This window comes from Paroedura picta, chromosome 2 (assembly GCF_049243985.1).
Source record: "Paroedura picta isolate Pp20150507F chromosome 2, Ppicta_v3.0, whole genome shotgun sequence".
NCBI lineage: Eukaryota > Metazoa > Chordata > Lepidosauria > Squamata > Gekkonidae > Paroedura > Paroedura picta.
In genome coordinates this window covers 24,727,525-24,744,088 of record NC_135370.1, presented here as the reverse complement: position 1 = coordinate 24,744,088, position 16,564 = coordinate 24,727,525, and the positions used below count along the sequence as shown (strand labels likewise).

Genomic DNA, 16,564 nt, shown 5'->3' with positions numbered 1-16,564 from the left:
GGGGCTGTGAGAGTCCGGAGAACAATCTCCACTGTTCTGTTTGCAGCCATACAGGTTATCCTGTTGGCCCCAGGAAAAAACATCTTTAGTGATCTTTTGGAGAGCAAAAAAAGAGGGCCGCGTCCTAAAACGCAAAGCATGAGAATCGCCATGAATTCAATTAGATGACAGCTGAGTTAAAAGCTTTTCTGGGGGACCGTGTTGAAACCTACTACTGCAAGTGCACGCTGACAGTGACCTTTTGCCGTGAAGGTTTTAGTGGGACACATTTTAAGAGACCGATTTGACATTTTCCCAAACTACCGTATATACTCGCATATAAGCCGACCCACATATAAGCCGAGGCACCTAATTACACCACAAAATGCTGGGAAAACTTACTGACCCACATATAAGCCGAGGGTGGAGTTTGGATAGTGGCTTTTTCTCCTTTCCTCCCCTCCCCCCTGTTTTTGGCAGGATTTTTTCCCCTTTTCTTCCCACCCTCCTCCCTCCTCTTTCCCTCTGACTCCTCATGCCTTTATTCCTTCCTCTGCGGGCGTTTCCTCCTTCTGCTCTCTGCTCTCCCTCTGAGACAGAGGCTTCAGAGCTTCCTACAGAGCTTCCTGAAACACGTGCTAGCCTAGTGCTAGTCTCGATAAGGCAGTGAAGGGGAGGAGGCAGAGATTAGTCTTTCCCTCCCAGGCTTGCTGTATCTGTGCTGTTCCTGCCTCTGCTTCTTCAGGCAAGTATACTTGTCTCCTGCCCCCATCCTCCTGTCTTGTGCGGAAGCTGTTTTTTAATACCAGCACATAAGCCGAGGGGGACTTTTTCAGCTTAAAAAAAGGGCTGAAAAACTCGGCATATATGCAAGTATATACAGTAGGTCTCTAAAGGCTTGTTAGTAAGCAAGTCGTGCAACACAGCTAGGCGTGCCAAGAGGGTTTTTAGTACCGGAATCAGACGACGATGTGCAGCAAGGATGGATACGGAAGGTTACCGACGACAACATGCCGACGTTCGTTAGTCTTTTTAAAGGGATTCGTTCTTGCTTTTTGCTGCATGTGAAGATTGGGTGTTGGAGGTTAAGGGAGGGAAAGGGACCACATGACATTTGCGTGGAGTACCTTAAATCCAAGCCAGCAAGCCCAAATAACAGCAATAGCAAGTTTATTCCTAGCCGCCTCCTTCAGGTGCCTCAGCTCCCTTCGCGCCTGTGGTGCATTTGGAAATGAAGGACAGAAAACGTTTGAGACAGAAAAGCTTGCTTCAGTTCCCCAGTGCAGAGACAAAGAGAGATGGAGGACAGGGGAGAGAGAGAGAGAGAGGAGAAAAGAAACCAAGTCATTTCGTACAGCAGGAGCTGGTTCACGCGGGCTGAAACTTGTTAAAGTACAGCCGCAGGAAGCCGGCAAGGTGAGGGGGGAGAGATGGGGGGGGGAATGCAACGTAAACCTAAAGTAACTGAAAATGTTTCTCGTGGATTTCTTCTGTTGAGGACCTTTGCTCTGAGAATGGTCCTAAACCACCAAAGGTCCATTTAGATCTGCTCACCTGAGCTCCGTGCCAATAGGCCGCGATGGTGGTGACAGCTTCTCTGCAGCGTTTCTGGTGCTTTAGTTCTCGAAGGAGCTTTCGGGCCTGTGAAAAGTGCCCATACGAAAAAAAAGTTACCAGGAGTAACAGAGACTTAGGAACAAGCAACATGTGATGCTGGAGCTCCTTCCACATCAGGTAGAATCATAGAATCATGGAATCATGGGAGGGACCTCATAGGTCATCTAGTCCAACTCCCTGCACTATGTAGGACATTCACAACCCTCTCGCTCATCCATTGTCACCTGCCACCCCCTTGAGCCCTCACAGAATCAGCCTCTCCGTCAGAGGGCTATCCAGCCTCTGTTTAAAAATTTCCAAAGATGGAGAACCCACCACCTCCCGAGGAAGCCTGTTCCACTGAGGAACCACTGTAACTGCCAGGAACTTCTTCCGGAGGTTTAGATGGAATTTCTTTTGAATTAATTTCATCCCATTCGTTCTGGTCCGTCCCTCCGGGGCAAAGAACAGTCAAACAGAGCCCAATATGGGTTGGAGCCATTGGCCTAAGAAAAGGGGAGGGTTAACTCCCCCACACACATTAGTTACCAAATGGAAAATGGCCAGGCCGGGCTGCTTAAACTCTGGTAAGAAAAAAGACAGGTATACTTTTTCAGTGCATCTCTCCCATTGTTGTTTTGGCTGTCGACTGCTGGCTAATGGCCACCCCTCACAGGGTCTTCAAGACCAGTGGTATTCAGAGGTGGTTTGCCATAGCCTGATGCGGCATACAGACCTAGGCTTCCTTGGCCGTCTCCCTACTAAGCGTTTGAGATCTGATAAGATTGGGCTAATCAGGGATATCCAGGTCAGGACAAATTATGTCCAAACTTCAAGGGACATTCCTCACCCAGGGGTCACCGACTTCCAGGTGCGGCCAATCAGGTAGCGAGCCATATTGGAAAATATATGATTTACTGATATCGATATTTATTTATTTACTTCATTGGAACCCTGTTCAAGGTGGCCGACACCTTCCTCCCCTCCTCCCTTTTATTGTCACCAGCCTATGGTGAGGTTGATTGTGACTGGCCCAGGGTGCCCCTGTTGAGTTCCCACAGCACATGTGGGGCGTTAAACCTGGGTCTCTTAGATACGAGTCCTACAGTCTTAATCACGACACCACACTGGCTCTCTATATGGAGCCAGGCTTTGTTAGTATTCCTGATCATGGCAGGAGAATCTCTTGCCACAACTATATAGGCTAAGATACTGAGAGAAACTCTGGATTCCAGCTGTGAATAGTTGGACAATAACTATTCTGGGATCAGTTGGTTGTGATGGTCAGAGGGATGGAACAGGACCGGGAAGACACAAGCTGACATCTTCATTCAGCTGTGAAGCTCTCTAGCTGTCCCAGGATTGAGCAGTGGTTGAACCTAGTCTACCTTATGGAATTGTTCTGAAGACAAAATGAAGAATAAGAACAAGAGGAAGAAGACCCAAAGGAGTCCCAATGTGGCTTACAAACATCTTTCTCTTCCTTCCTCTGCAACAGATACCCTGTAAGGTAGGTGAAGCTGAGAGAGCTCTGAGGGAACTGTGACTGGCCAAAGGTCACCCAGCTGCATGGGAAGAGTGGGGAATCAAACCCAGTTTCCCAGATTAGAGGCTGCCACTCTTTATAACTACACCAAGCTGGCTCTCCTTTCCATGAATGCCTCTCCCCTGCTCCTTGGAGGGAGGAAAGGATCAGAATATGAGAGGCTGCAGTTACTGTGGGTAGTAGAATTAAAGGAGATTCAGATTATACAAACTCACCTTCCACCCTCTGATATACGACTGAACCACGATGGCAGAACTCTTGGCCTGCTGGTACCTCTTCTGTTGCTGTAGCAAAGGCAAACATACACGGGCATCAAATGGGTGAATTGGGATTCTAAAACAGATGAGCACTGATCAAATCATTGTTACTTCTACACACTGAAAGAATTGCTGAAGCGAATCCAACCTTGTCAACGTATACCTTGAATAAAACGTTCTTGGTCTTAAAAGGTACATTGAAAAGTTTTAACATCTGATGTTCACTGTTTTGGGAACAACTCCATTTGGGCAACCTACTGACTCATAAGCTGAGTAAGTCTCAAGTACCTACCTCTGTGTGTCTTATGGGGGATGCAGTGCAAAAGCATAACGAATAAGATGACGACAACTTAGTTTTATGTACCATCCTTTTTACTACGCAAAGTAGTCTCAAAGCGGGTTCCAATGGCCTATCTTTCCTTTCGCCACCACAGGTACCCGGTGAGGCAGGTGGTTCTGAGAGTGCGCTGAGAGAATCGGGACTGGCCCAAGGTCACCCAGCAGGTTGCATATGGAAGAGGAGGGGGAATCAAACCCAGCTCTCCAAACTAGAGTCCACCACTCTTAACCACTCCACCAAGCTTGCTCTAACCAGGGTTAGCAGTTGTAACTGTACCAGGCCAACATTGATGCTAGTTTGGCTACAGCCTATCAAGTTTCAGTCCATATTTTTAGCAGCCCCAAGACTGTACCAGAGACTGGTGGCCAATAAATCAAAGGGATTGTCAATAAAATCAGAATCCAGTAACACCTTTAAGACCTTTAACAAAGATTTATTCAAGGCGTGAGCTTTCGAGTGCAAGCACTCTTCCTCAGACTATGAACTTCCATCATGACAGTGGGAATATAAAGCAAAAGTTAATTCTGTTAAATTACAACACCAACAAGCCTTTAATAGCATATAAAAGTACAATATGAGGGGAAGTGCAAAAGGATCCACTGCTATACAGAGAAAACAAAGGCAGAGATCATGCTTTAGAGCAGGGGTAGTCAAACTGCGGCCCTCCAGATGTCCATGGACTACAATTCCCACAAGCCCCTGCCAACATTTGCTTGATTACCCCTGCTTTAGAGTAAGACAAAATACATTCACTGTGTCACAACATCCAAATACAGCCATATGATAGTTCTTTGCCAAAACAGCCCACCAGTCCCCTCGAATTCAGTTGTCGTTCACAAAAACATAGGAGAAATAAAACTGTCTGTTATTGTTTGTCAATGTTATTATTTGTTGAAATGCTGTTCTAGTTGGCATGTTGTATCATGATTGTTATCCATTATATTGATATGGTTCTATGTAAATGTTCTACAATGTTTTATGTAAACCGCCCAGAGCCGTAGGAAAGGGTGGTATAAAAAATCTAAACAAATAATAAATAAATTTTAAAAATGAAATGCTCTTTTGGACTTCCAGGAGGTACAGATGCATTCTCAATGGGCTGCCTTACTGGGATCAAACTCTCTCTAAAGTGGAAGTCTAGACAAAAAGCAGGGATGGCCAGACTGTCTGGATTTTATAGCCATTAATTTTACTTCAATTTGTCTTGTCTTCAGGACTGCACGACACGATGCTTCCATTTTAAAGGACTGTCACCTGCACAGAGCCCTCGAGACAAGCCAGGATCAAGAACCTGCATGAATAAAAGCCGGTCTTACCGCGTATCTCCTGAACCAAGCAGCGATCACCACCTGACTCTTCTTCATTAGGAGGAACTCTGTCCGGCGCTTCCAGCCCCTGTAGATCTTCTGGATTAAGGTGGCCAAATCCTCTAGGCGCTGCTTCCTCAGGTCTTCTAACTTGAAGAGCTGTGCAGGTTGATTGGGGGTGGAAGGGGAAGGACAGAAGCAGAACAAAATAGTTTGAACACACAAGAACATGGAGCAGTTTCTCAGTGGAACAGGCTTCCTCGGGAGGTGATCTTTGGAGATCTTTAAACAGAGGCTGGATAGCCATCTAACGGAGAGGCTGATTCTTTGAATGCTCAAGGGGGTGGCAGGTTACAGTGGATGAGCGATAGGGCTGTGAGTGTCCTGCATAGTGTAGGGGGTTGGACTAGATGACCCAAGAAGTCCCTTCCAACTCTATGATTCTATGATTCTAAATTCTGTCTAGACATCCAGAAAAAGTTCCTGACAGAGCGGTTCCTCAGTGGAACAGGCTTCCTTGGGAGATGGTGGGTTCTCCATCTTTGGAAATTATTAAACAGAGGCTGGATAGCCATCTGATGGAGAGGCTGATTCTGCAAAGGCTCAAGGAGGTGGCAGGTTACAGTGGATTGTGATAGGGTTGTGAATGTCCTACATAGTGCAGGGGGTTGGGCTAGATGACCCAGGATGTCCCTTCCAACTCTATGATTCTATGATTCTAACACAAGGAAACTTCCTTAGCAATGAAGTCTTATTCGACGAATGCACAGAAAAGCTCATACCCAGAATAAAACTTTTTTGCTCTTAAACGGGCCACTGCACGCAAACTTTTTTTTTTGTTGCTTCAGACCAACACCGTGACCCAACTAAATCTGCTTTATAGTTCATTGCTCCATCCAGGTGGACTAACAATCTTTAATTTAAAAATATTGGGCTTGTATTAATCTAATAAATGTAATTAAAGATTGTTATGATGCCAGCTGTGAAAGCCTCAAGTCAATGCTGTCTACTTATCCTGTCAGTGGGTCTTCCACGGTCTCAGGCAGAGGCCTTTCCCATTACCTACTGCCTGGTCCTTTTAACTGGAGCTGCTGGGGATTGAATCTGGGACCTTTTGCGTGTCAAGTGGGTGCTGAACCACTGAGCAACAGCCCCTCCCCTTACCAGAATGGGGTCCCCCACTCTCCAAAGAGAGCAAGTGCAGTACAATGATGGGAAATCTGGTCTTGGGTACAGGGGAACCTGCTGAGATAGGTAAGAATGGAGTCCAGCCATACCAACCAGATTTCCAGAGTGGAAGTTTTTGAGAGTCAAAGCTCCCTTCATCAGATCAGAACAAAGTTTGAGTTCAGGGGCCCTTTTAAGATCAACCAAGTTTAATTCTGGGTAAAAGCTTTCATGGGCATGCACACCCCTTCAGATACATCAATCAGATTTCTTGGGGTCCAAAGTGTATGCAATACCGGCAAATCTTTGTCTTCAGACTTTGTATTTGAAGAAGTGGGCCTGCACACGAAAGCTTATACCCAGAATTAAACTTTGTTGGTCTTCATAGTTCCCTTGGACTCCAGCTTTGTTCTTCTGTTTGAGACCAACCCGGCTGCCCACTTGAATCTGTCTTCACCAGTGCTGGTTCTGTACTTACTTCCCCCCCCCCCCACTGTCAATTTTGCTGAATTCAGATTGATTTAAACCTGGGTATTCCTCCTTCCTTTTTCCCAAATTGAAACAGACTGCATTCTACACTTAACTGTGTGGCTGCGCTCTCCTTCCCACTTGATTGGGGAAGCTCAGAGGGGGGAGGGGAGCAGTGGTGGCGAAGCTCCAGCCAACATTGAAGGAGCACAAGGCTGGAGAGGGGTTTATTTCCTGTCGTTCTACAGCCAAAGCAAACGGGGGGGGGGGGGGAATGGAGCACAAGGCTGCTTGTTTATTTTTCCTTTCCTGAACGAGCAAGGGGGAAGGGGGACACCAAAGGAGGGAAAGACAATCCAAAAGGCAAATCTCGGTACTTAAAATGGCAACTGGGAACCAGCTAGCCTTTCAACTGATGCCCTGACCAATCAGAGACAGACTGCTTCGCTATGTCACCATTAGAGGTGTGGAGGAAGGGGGAGGAAGTTAATCCAGCAAAACGCAGAGATCTACAATTAATACTGGGGCTTTCGGAGAGGTTTTCTCAAATGTAGCGACTTATATCCACTCCTGGATATCATGGGGGAAAGGTAGTGTCACTGCAGATCAATCATAGAGGTTGCAGAGGGAAAATTTAAAGTGCTAAATATCAGAATGGAAAACAAATAATGTGTAGATGACTTTTTAAATTCGGGGTCACCGGGGATAAAAAGCCAAGTGCAGATTCAGCCCAGGTTTTGAAAGCTTAAGCCCTGGACATCTAGTAGGTCTCTAAGGTGCTATGGAATTTTAATCTTGACTCTTCTACTGCAGATCAGTATGGCTACCCACTTGAAATTAGACCCACGCAGGATGCTTCTGGAATGACTTTGGGCAAGTGACTCCCTCGGTTTCACCTACATGCTCAGGCTGTTAGTACAGAATGCAGCTCTGCTCGAACAAGCAAAACACCAATGCAAAAAATCCTGCATTCCAGGAAGTACATGCTATTTGCATTTCAAAGTGGGGCTAAGGTCAGCAGATGTCAGGCCACTGTCATATAAAAATAACAGGATGACCACACTCTCTAGGGGCATCTGGTCCCTCCAAAAAGCCTTCTAAACCATTAACCCTTCCTGGCCCAGCAAGACAGACAAATGTTCTTTCCAGCTGCTTCTGAGAAAGAGTCTATATACGTACTGTTCTGGGGTTGCGGATGAATATTTTTGATCTGCCGAAGGAATACTCTTCTTCAGGGATCTCTAGGTCATTAAATAACACCTCCACTCCAGCTCTGTTACAAAATAAGGAACACACCTGTTTCTACAAGCTGTTATAGCTGCCGCAAAACACAGAAACCCGCTACATTTAGCATCAGCAGACTCTAAGATGGGGAGCTTGGGGCAAAAGACCACAGTTCTCCCAACTCCCATCCCAGTCGGTGGCTGAGAAAGAGAACTTGGTCACTAGCACTGAAAAATGTTGCATAATCTAGGGAAACAAGGTCATTCTCACTCTCTGACTGTTTACACACTGGAGGTTTCATGCTGGGCTGCAGGGTGGAGTTTTAGTTGTGGCAGGTTGCCCCACCTCTTCCTGCACCCACATGGGGGTGTATTTGGCCTGGTGTGCCTCATCCGACCCTGATTTGTGCTCCTGCACAGGAGCTGGGGCAGTGAAATTCCCAGTGCATAAACGGTCTCTGTTATCTCATACCAGAGGTAAAAAGACCAAGGCAGCTTCAGTCTTCAAACTGAGATGGAAGTCAGAGTAGAAATGGGTCTAAATCACCTATATCACTGTTAGTCAACCTGTGGTCCTCCAGATGTCCATGGACTACAATTCCCATGAGCCCTTGCCTGTGTTTTCTGGCAGAGGCTCATGGGAATTGTAGTCCATGGACATCTGGAGGACCACAGGTTGACTACCCCTGATCTATATCATCCAAGAATGCCTGTCGTTAAAATTGAGTAGGAATGGGACCTTTGTAAATGTGGGGGAAATGCTTTAAAAAAAGATCTTATTCTTATTCTGCTGAGCAAATCTGGCTGTGAAGACGCTGATAGCTAGATTGAGTGGAAGCCGGGAATCTTTGATCAGAATCCCAAACTCATATGACGCTGTGTTGTTTGTTCTGCACATAAAAATCGCCAATAACTTTTGTATCATGCTGTTTACAAAAACCTCAGCGCTCCACGTAGGTAAAAATACAATGCACACAGACAGGTCTTCTGCTCGAACAAAGGATTACAGTATTTGCTGGCGTATAAGACTACATGCCTTCAAGTGGGGGGGGGGGGTCGTCCTATACGCCAGGTGCACTTCAGTTGGGATATACATAGCTTCCCATAGTGGCCCATAGTACTGTAATGTAATGTAACAAACTCAATATTTTGAGTGGAAATGTTGGGGAGTCGTCTTATACGCCCAAGTCGTCTTATACGCCGGCGAATACGGTAGGTGGCTGTGCTGAGTTTTCCAGGCCGCGTGGCCATCTTCCAATCATTTTAGACCTTGGCATTTCGCCAGTAACTCTGGCGGGCACCTTCAGAGGTAGGACATGGCAAGACGGGAATCTCTCTGTGATAAAGTGTGGGGAGTGTGAACAGTTGCTGGGCATTTCATCATCATCATCATTACCATTAAAATTGATTGTCCACCACTCTCAGCAAAGCCGGCTTGTGGCGGGTTACAAGATAAAATAAGTAAAATACAATCCCCTAACCCCCCGCCCCTAAAACACAGCTGTTAATAGAATACAATCCAGCAAGAACACGGCAGCAGGCCAACCCCCCCCCCCCCACCTACCCCGGCTGGGGACAGCTGGCCCCCATTGATAGAACATGGTGGAATACCTTCCCTCCTTACTCCTCCTTTTATTGACTTCTCAGGGGGGAGGGGGGGAAGAGCGACTGGAGAAATATCAGGGACCAAAGCTATCAGACTGCAGCCACGCAGCCTGGAAAATCCACAACAGCCAGTTGACTCCGGCCGCAAAAGCCCTCGACGGCTCAAAAGATTAGCCGTTGCCTCAAAACCAGCGTGTGAAATTGCCAAAGCGTCGAAGGTACGTCCTTCTGGCTTTGAATGTTTTATTAGACATTTAGGGACTAGAGGGCAAAGCGTTGCTATTTAAGAATGGCGAAGGCTGGCCGAGAGCCTGGAAAGGCTTCTTCCCACAACTGAAAACCTACAGAGGCAATCCAGAAATAGCCGACCCAGCCGCGATTAAGCAGCCCCTCGATCCTTTTATGTCTTTTGCGACTGTTTCTAGGGAAATGCCCGGCAACGCTGGTGTCAGGATCTATTTCGAACTAGGTATGCGCGTTAGTGGGATTGCACTAGAGTTACTGACAGAATAAATGGGCTGTTTTGAAGAGCACCAAGCTAAGAACTTAGGCCCTGCTGCATCATGCTGATGGTCCATCCAGTCCAGCATCCTGCCTCACAAAGAGGCCAGCCAGTTCCTCTGGAGGGCCGGGCAGAGAGTTTGTGACCTTCCCCTGATGTTGCCTCCTGGCTCTGGGATTCAGAGATTTCATGCCTCCGAATGTGGAAGTTTCTCTCAGTCACCATGGCTAGACTTATCCTTTGCTCTTCACCCTTCCTCCTTTGACCACTGGTCTTTATACCCTGCTTTTCGCTACCTGAAGTGGCTTACAATCACCTGTTCTTCCTCTCCCCACATCAGGCACTGTGAGGTTGGTGGGGCTGAGAAAGCTCTGGCAGAACAGCTTTGTGAGAAGAACTCTTCTAAGAGAACTGTGATAAGCCTAAGGTCACTCACACGGCTGCCTGTGGAGGAGTGGGGAATCAAGCCTGGCTCTTGAGATTAGAGGCCACTGCTCTTAACCACTGCAACAAGCTGGCTCTCCCATGTGCGTTTGTGCTTTGAAATGAGAAACTAGGATGATGCTGGTGTAAATTTTTCAATTGCTAAAGGACTCCGGATAGATGGGCGGGATCATGCACTGTTCCTCTCTGCTGGAAAGATCCCATCTTCCTAGATCTACCCACAGTTACGGAGTATTCTATTCTATCAGCTGCAATGGGAGTGATTAGATTTTGAAGCTGGAAACAATGATGTTTTCTGTTTGCCCCAATTCCCATCCTGGTGCCTGTTGGTGCCAGAGCACCTACTGATACCTTTCTCAGGAAGGGGTAGTGCCAGGCGAGGCTTTTAGTCAGCAGGCCTTCTGACTGACCATTGAACATTCACTAATCCACTGAATCCCAGTGCCAGGAGGCAACACTGGGGGACGACCTCGACCTCTCTGCCCTGTTGTTGGCCCTCAACGTAACAGGCTGGTCCCTGTATGAGACGGGATGTGGGACTAGCTGGACCACTGGCCTGATCCAGCAGAGCTCTTCTTCTGTTCTTACGATAACTTAGAAGAAGGTTCTTGTATGCAGCTTTTCTCTACCTGAAGGAGTCTCAAAGTGGCTTACAACCCCCTTCCCTTTCCTCTCCCCACAACACACACTCTGTGAGGCGGGTGAGGCTGAGAGAGCCCTGATATACCTGCTCAGTCAGAGCAGCTTTATCAGTGCTGTGGCAAGCCCAAGGTCACCCTGTTGGTTGCATCTTGGGGAGGAGCAGGGAATCAAACCCAGCTCCTACCCACTAAACCAAGCCGGCTCTCTTACTGATGGATTTTTAAAGCTTTTCTTGGGCGGTAACTGCTACCACAGCACAAGGATCTTTCCCGTTTGACTGAAGGTCAATTTTGTAGCTGCATTTACCACACATTGTCAGAATTGATGTCCAGACTTGTAAAAATCCTTACCTGGCAGGGCCTCTCCAGTGGGGCCAGGTTTGCTTGCAAAGCATCTTATACCTTTCCAAACAGGGCTCATACGGCTGCCTGAACGCGTACCCTGCCCTCCTGACGCGGACATTCTCCAGCAGCCCTAAGTAGCGCACCTGGTGGCAGACCAGCGCCTCGGTGAAGACGTGTGCTGCTTTTTTGTCATTAGGCTTGATGCACCTGCAAGGAAAAACAGCCACTCTCTTGAAAATACTGTACGACTGGCTCATTGGACCCCTCTCCACACTTTCTTTTACACTTTCTTTTACAGTTTTAAGTATTACCAATTCAATTTGAGGCTAAACTGCGAAACAGATTTATTTAAATTATTTTTTTATTTTCAGATTTATATACCGCTGCTCTCCCAGTACCCCTAAAAAGCCCCTTCAAACAATAACATTAAACATTAACATTAAAACCTTGAAGATGGAGTTGCAGATAGTTCTAAATTCCCACCCACCCCCTGTCCAACTTGTGGTCCAAAGCTCTCATTGGGAGCTGGGGTCCTGATCTAACCAGCATTAAGGGACCCCCGGTGTTATGTTAGTTTGTCTGTAGCAGGAGAAAAGAGCCAGAGTCCACGAGCACCTCAAAGACTAATAAAATCTGTGGCAGGGGAGGAGCTTTTGGGGGTCACTGCTCATTTCTTCAGTAAAAAAAAGCCAGAGTCCAGGAGCACCTTCCAGACTAGCAAAATTTGTTGAAGGGTAGGAGCTCCCATGAGTCACTGCTCACTTCTTTAGATCACTTTTAACCCCCTCCTCCCCACCAAAATCATGGCCGATTAGGTTCCACCAGGTGCATTTCCATTTGCACATGCTTATTCCAAACTGAACCAAGCCTCCAAACCACAGGCAACCTGCCAAGATCACTGCTAGGATACAGGTGCCTTCTAAGCTCCGGGCGTTGTTGGAATTGGCCCGAGTCAGCAAGTGTGCGGAAATTGACCAGCTGCCATTCCATTATTGGCTATTGACTAATGGTGGGGGAGGGTGCGACAGGGCAGTTTCGTGACCAGGGGCTCTCGACCCCGCCCACTGCCGGGAAGCAGCTTAGGAGGCACCTGAAAACCATCCAGGGATTTCACGATCCCTGGACCTAATAAAGATTTTATTAACTTGGGTGTGAAACGCTAAAACAAATAAGAGATTCCCCACCTGCGGCAAGGAGAGTATAGAATGCACAGAGCTTCAACGCCTGAAGAAGGGCTCTGCTTAGCCTGAAAGCTTCCTTCTAGCATACTGAACTCAGCTGGCGTGAAGAACACGGCACAGCCTTTTCCCGCAGTCAAATTGCTTGGGAGCCAAGCATTAACGGGCCCCTCCTTGCTCAGCCAATTTTCCTTCATCAAACTTTCTAAAGCAGGGGTCTCCCAACGTGGTGCCCACTATCACCCTTTCTTTTCTTTTTTGCTTTTTAAATTTATTTATTAAATGACAGAGAATCAAGAAAAACGGCCCACCAAAAACAAAATTCACCCCAACACAACTCTGTAGCTTCATAAAACGGTTGAATCCTGTAAACAATGTCCATTTCATTTATTACATTTCAACTGTTCCTCATAATTCCAAGGCTCACATTACAACACTAGTTCACATATTTTACAGTCCGAAAATTTCCTTAAGTAATTTGCCAAATCAAGCCAAATTGTGTTGAAATCTTTCTGGTGCCCACCAAATATTTTTAGAAAAGGGGCGCAGATCGAGCTTTTGTCTAGTAAGGCTTCTGATCGAGGACTGGGGATGTGATTGGCTCTGCATATTTGTAAAAATTATGCTCTAGCAGCAGCTTCCCCCACAGTACAAGGATCTTCACAGTATGACTGAAGGCAAACTGCAGCTACCATTTTGTGACTGGCTCCGCCTCCAGCAGCTGCCATTTTGTGGCTGGCTCCACCTGCTACAGCTGCCATTTTGTGGCTATGCCCACCACACTGCATCCGAATTCCAAAGGTGCTCACAGACGTTAAAAGGTTGGGGACCCCAGTTCTAACATTTTGTTTCATCCCACGGAAGTTACCTGATGTAGTTGGGATTTTTGGTTTGCAAGTTCCTCATCAAGGTCGCCACGGAAGACTTGAACTGTGAACCAGCTGTCAGCGGTCTCTTTAAGTTAATCTTGGCAGGGTTTCCCTCTGGGAACAGCGATTTAATGAGAGGGTGGCTGGCTTTCCACATGGCTTGGGACAGATCACGGTACAACAGGTCGTTATTCTTGTCAACAAATCCTTCTACTTGGTACATCACCTAAAAGGAGAAGACCAGGAATCTCAATAAGTGAAAGAAAATTTCATGAGTTAGAGTGGAGAATCAACTGAAGGAAGCTGGATAATTAACTGCTCATACCCCCAAAATATTCTTCCTGCATATTCACCAGTAAACGGGTTGCCTTCATTTTGAATGGGCCACAAAAAGCAAGCTAGCATATGGCTTGTCTCTTCAGCACTGGCTTGCCTCTTCAACACTGTGTCTTGACTCTTCAGCACTGGAATGACTTTGTTGAAACCAGGAAGGACAGCTGAGCTTTCACGTAATTCTTTTCTATAATTTTGAGGTGCATGGCCATGACTCTTTTCTATAATTCTGAGGTGCATGGCCATGTCAGTCTGCAGAGCAAGACTAGCACCCGGGGAGCACCTTAAAGACCGACAAGATTTCCAGGATAGGAGCTTTTGAAAGCTCCTTTTGTCAACATGAAGGTTCAACCCTGGAAGTCTTGTTGGTCTTTAAGGTGCTCCTGTCCCTTCCATATCTGTGTATGTATATGCACGTCTCCACGTTTGCAAGCAGGGGTATCTCTTTTCTTGTTGAGCGCATACGAAGCTGCCTTACGCCAAATCACGCCTTTGGTCCATCACAGTTGGTATTGCCTGCTTGGCCTGGCAGCTGCTCTCTGGAGCCTCAGGCTCTCGCATCACCTACCGTCTGATCCTTTCAACTGGAGCCTTGATTTACAGTCGCTTCTGGAGTGTCAAAAGCAGCCGTGTTTTCAAGCATCTTCAACAGCGAGAAAAACTGCAAGGGTACGGTTGCTCCCCTTTCGCCTGGTTAACAGCTAGGCTTTCAGAAAGCCAAAGGGATACTTAAGTAATGGATTTGAGACCTCAGCATCCCACTGTAATATATCTGAATAAAAGCCTTTTCTGGCCAACAGACTATCTAGCAGCATTAGAAGCCCCTCCATATCAAAGAATGTCCACTCTGGCATGCTACAGTGTCCGGCTCTCAGCCTTTTTTGAAAGCAGATACCTTCCAAAAGCGAGGACTGTAGAGCAGTGGTAGTCAACCTGTGGTCCTCCAGATGTTCATGGACTACAATTCCCATGAGCCCCTGCCAGCGTTTGCTAATTCCCTAAACAAGACCAAATGATCATGGCACTGTAAAATTTATTTGCTCTTCTTAGTACTGCATGTGGAAAGTGACAAACTGGAACGTGTCCAGAGGAGGGCAACAAAGATGGTGAGGGGCTTGGAGACCAAGACATATGAAGAAAGGTTGGGGGAGATTGGTCTGTTTAGCCTGGAGGGGAGGCGACTGAGAGGGGATCTGATAACCATCTTCAAGTATTTAAAGGTTGGCCATATAGACTCTACGGCCCACAGGTTGGGGATCGCTAATATAGAGGATGGAGCTGAGTTGTTCTCTCTTGCCCCAGAGGGATGGACCAGAACCAGTGGGATGAAATTAATTTAAAAGAAATTCCATCTAAACATCCGGAAGAAGTTCCTGACAGTTAGAGCGGTTTCTCAGTGGAACAGGCTTCCTCGGGAGGTGGTGGGTTCTCCATCTTTGGAAATTTTTAAACAGAGGCTGGACAGTCATCTGACGGAGAGGCTGATTCTGTGAAGGCTCAAGGGGGTGGCAGGTCACAGTGGATGAGTGTCCCGTATAGTGCAAGGGGTAGGACTAGATGACCCATGAGGTCCCTTCAAACTCTATGATTCTATGATTCTAAGTGCTTTTTTTTTTGTTAAAGCTGAGGACACCAAGTGTTCCCAATGTGTGGAAGGACGGGCAAAGCCATCCCAGCGGCCTGTCGGATTACCTTGCCAGCGTAGTGCTGAATGCGGAAGCAACTGTGGGGCAGGGAAGTGTCATTCAAGAAGCGCGAACACTTGCTCATCCGACTTTCAAAGTGCTGGTGAGTGGCGCAGACCTGGTTCAGCTTCTCCAAGAAGGTGTCGTCGGTGACCACTCCGGGCCGCAGGCACTCCTCATCCAGCATTGCCAGAATCCCATTCTGATTCTGCCGTTGAACAATAAGGTCAGACCGGTGCCGAGTTCGAGCGTTGCGTATAACAATGAAAATTCCCAATGCAACAACGAGAAACCGCAAGAGACGGGAGGCAAACCAAATCTTCCGTTTCAAAACAAGAAACATGGATCCCGCATAAAGCTGCCTTAAAATGAGCTAGAGAGAGCATCTTGAGAACCTTTTACCCCATTTAACTAGGGTTACCAGGGCCATAGGAACGTCCTCGTTCCAACATCCATTCGTTAACGAAATAGGCTTGAGCTGTTTCTTAATCATTTGCTTTTTCTCGCCCAACTTTTGGGTACCTAATTGTCAAACATAAATCCCAGCTTCTGACCCCAAACGGGGCAATTACGTGACAGGTAACGTCAAGCATGGGCATCTGTGGCCGATGGAAGGCATCGCTCTCGCTTTCAAGGTTGTCAAGGAATGAATGGACTGCAGAAGAAAAGTCTATGCAGTCAATAAAGAATGGCCCTCATGAGCCTCATACTTATGAGCACACACTGGAACTAAGGCTGCCAGCTCTGGGATGGGAAATACCTGGAGATTTTGGAGGTGGAGCCGGAAGTGGGCAGAATTTGGGGCAGGGAGGGACCTCAGTGGAGTGAAATGCAATGGAGTCCCCCCTGCAAAGCAGCCATTTCCCCCCAGGGGAATTGATCTCTCGTGCCTGGAGATGAGCTGTCAGACTGGGGGATTCCCAGGTCCCACCTGGGGACTGACATCCCTAACTGGAATCGAAGCATACTTTGACAAACTGCCAAACACTCTGCTTGGCAATACACACACAAACACACACACCAATATGTCATTATTTGGGGAGCAGAACTGCTCGTGACTACTTTTAAAAGCACATTTT

The 16,564-nt window shown here is 47.1% G+C and overlaps 1 protein-coding gene across 4 annotated transcripts in view; it reads right to left on the bottom strand.

Annotated features, from left to right (window-relative positions):
* Positions 1-16,564, bottom strand: part of MYO1B (myosin IB) — a 197,594-nt gene that overhangs the window by 22,725 nt on the left and 158,305 nt on the right. For 2 of the 4 annotated variants that reach the window (XM_077319495.1, XM_077319498.1), the window contains 8 exons: positions 15,493-15,693; positions 13,467-13,693; positions 11,427-11,627; positions 7,840-7,933; positions 5,035-5,184; positions 3,337-3,405; positions 1,534-1,620; positions 1,107-1,193 (listed from right to left, as the gene is read on the bottom strand). In XM_077319495.1, coding sequence (XP_077175610.1) covers positions 1,107-1,193; positions 1,534-1,620; positions 3,337-3,405; positions 5,035-5,184; positions 7,840-7,933; positions 11,427-11,627; positions 13,467-13,693; positions 15,493-15,693 — 1,116 coding nt within the window. The remainder of the gene's footprint in view (positions 1-1,106; positions 1,194-1,533; positions 1,621-3,336; positions 3,406-5,034; positions 5,185-7,839; positions 7,934-11,426; positions 11,628-13,466; positions 13,694-15,492; positions 15,694-16,564) is intronic. The other 2 variants (XM_077319496.1, XM_077319497.1) reach the window with 1 other exon arrangement.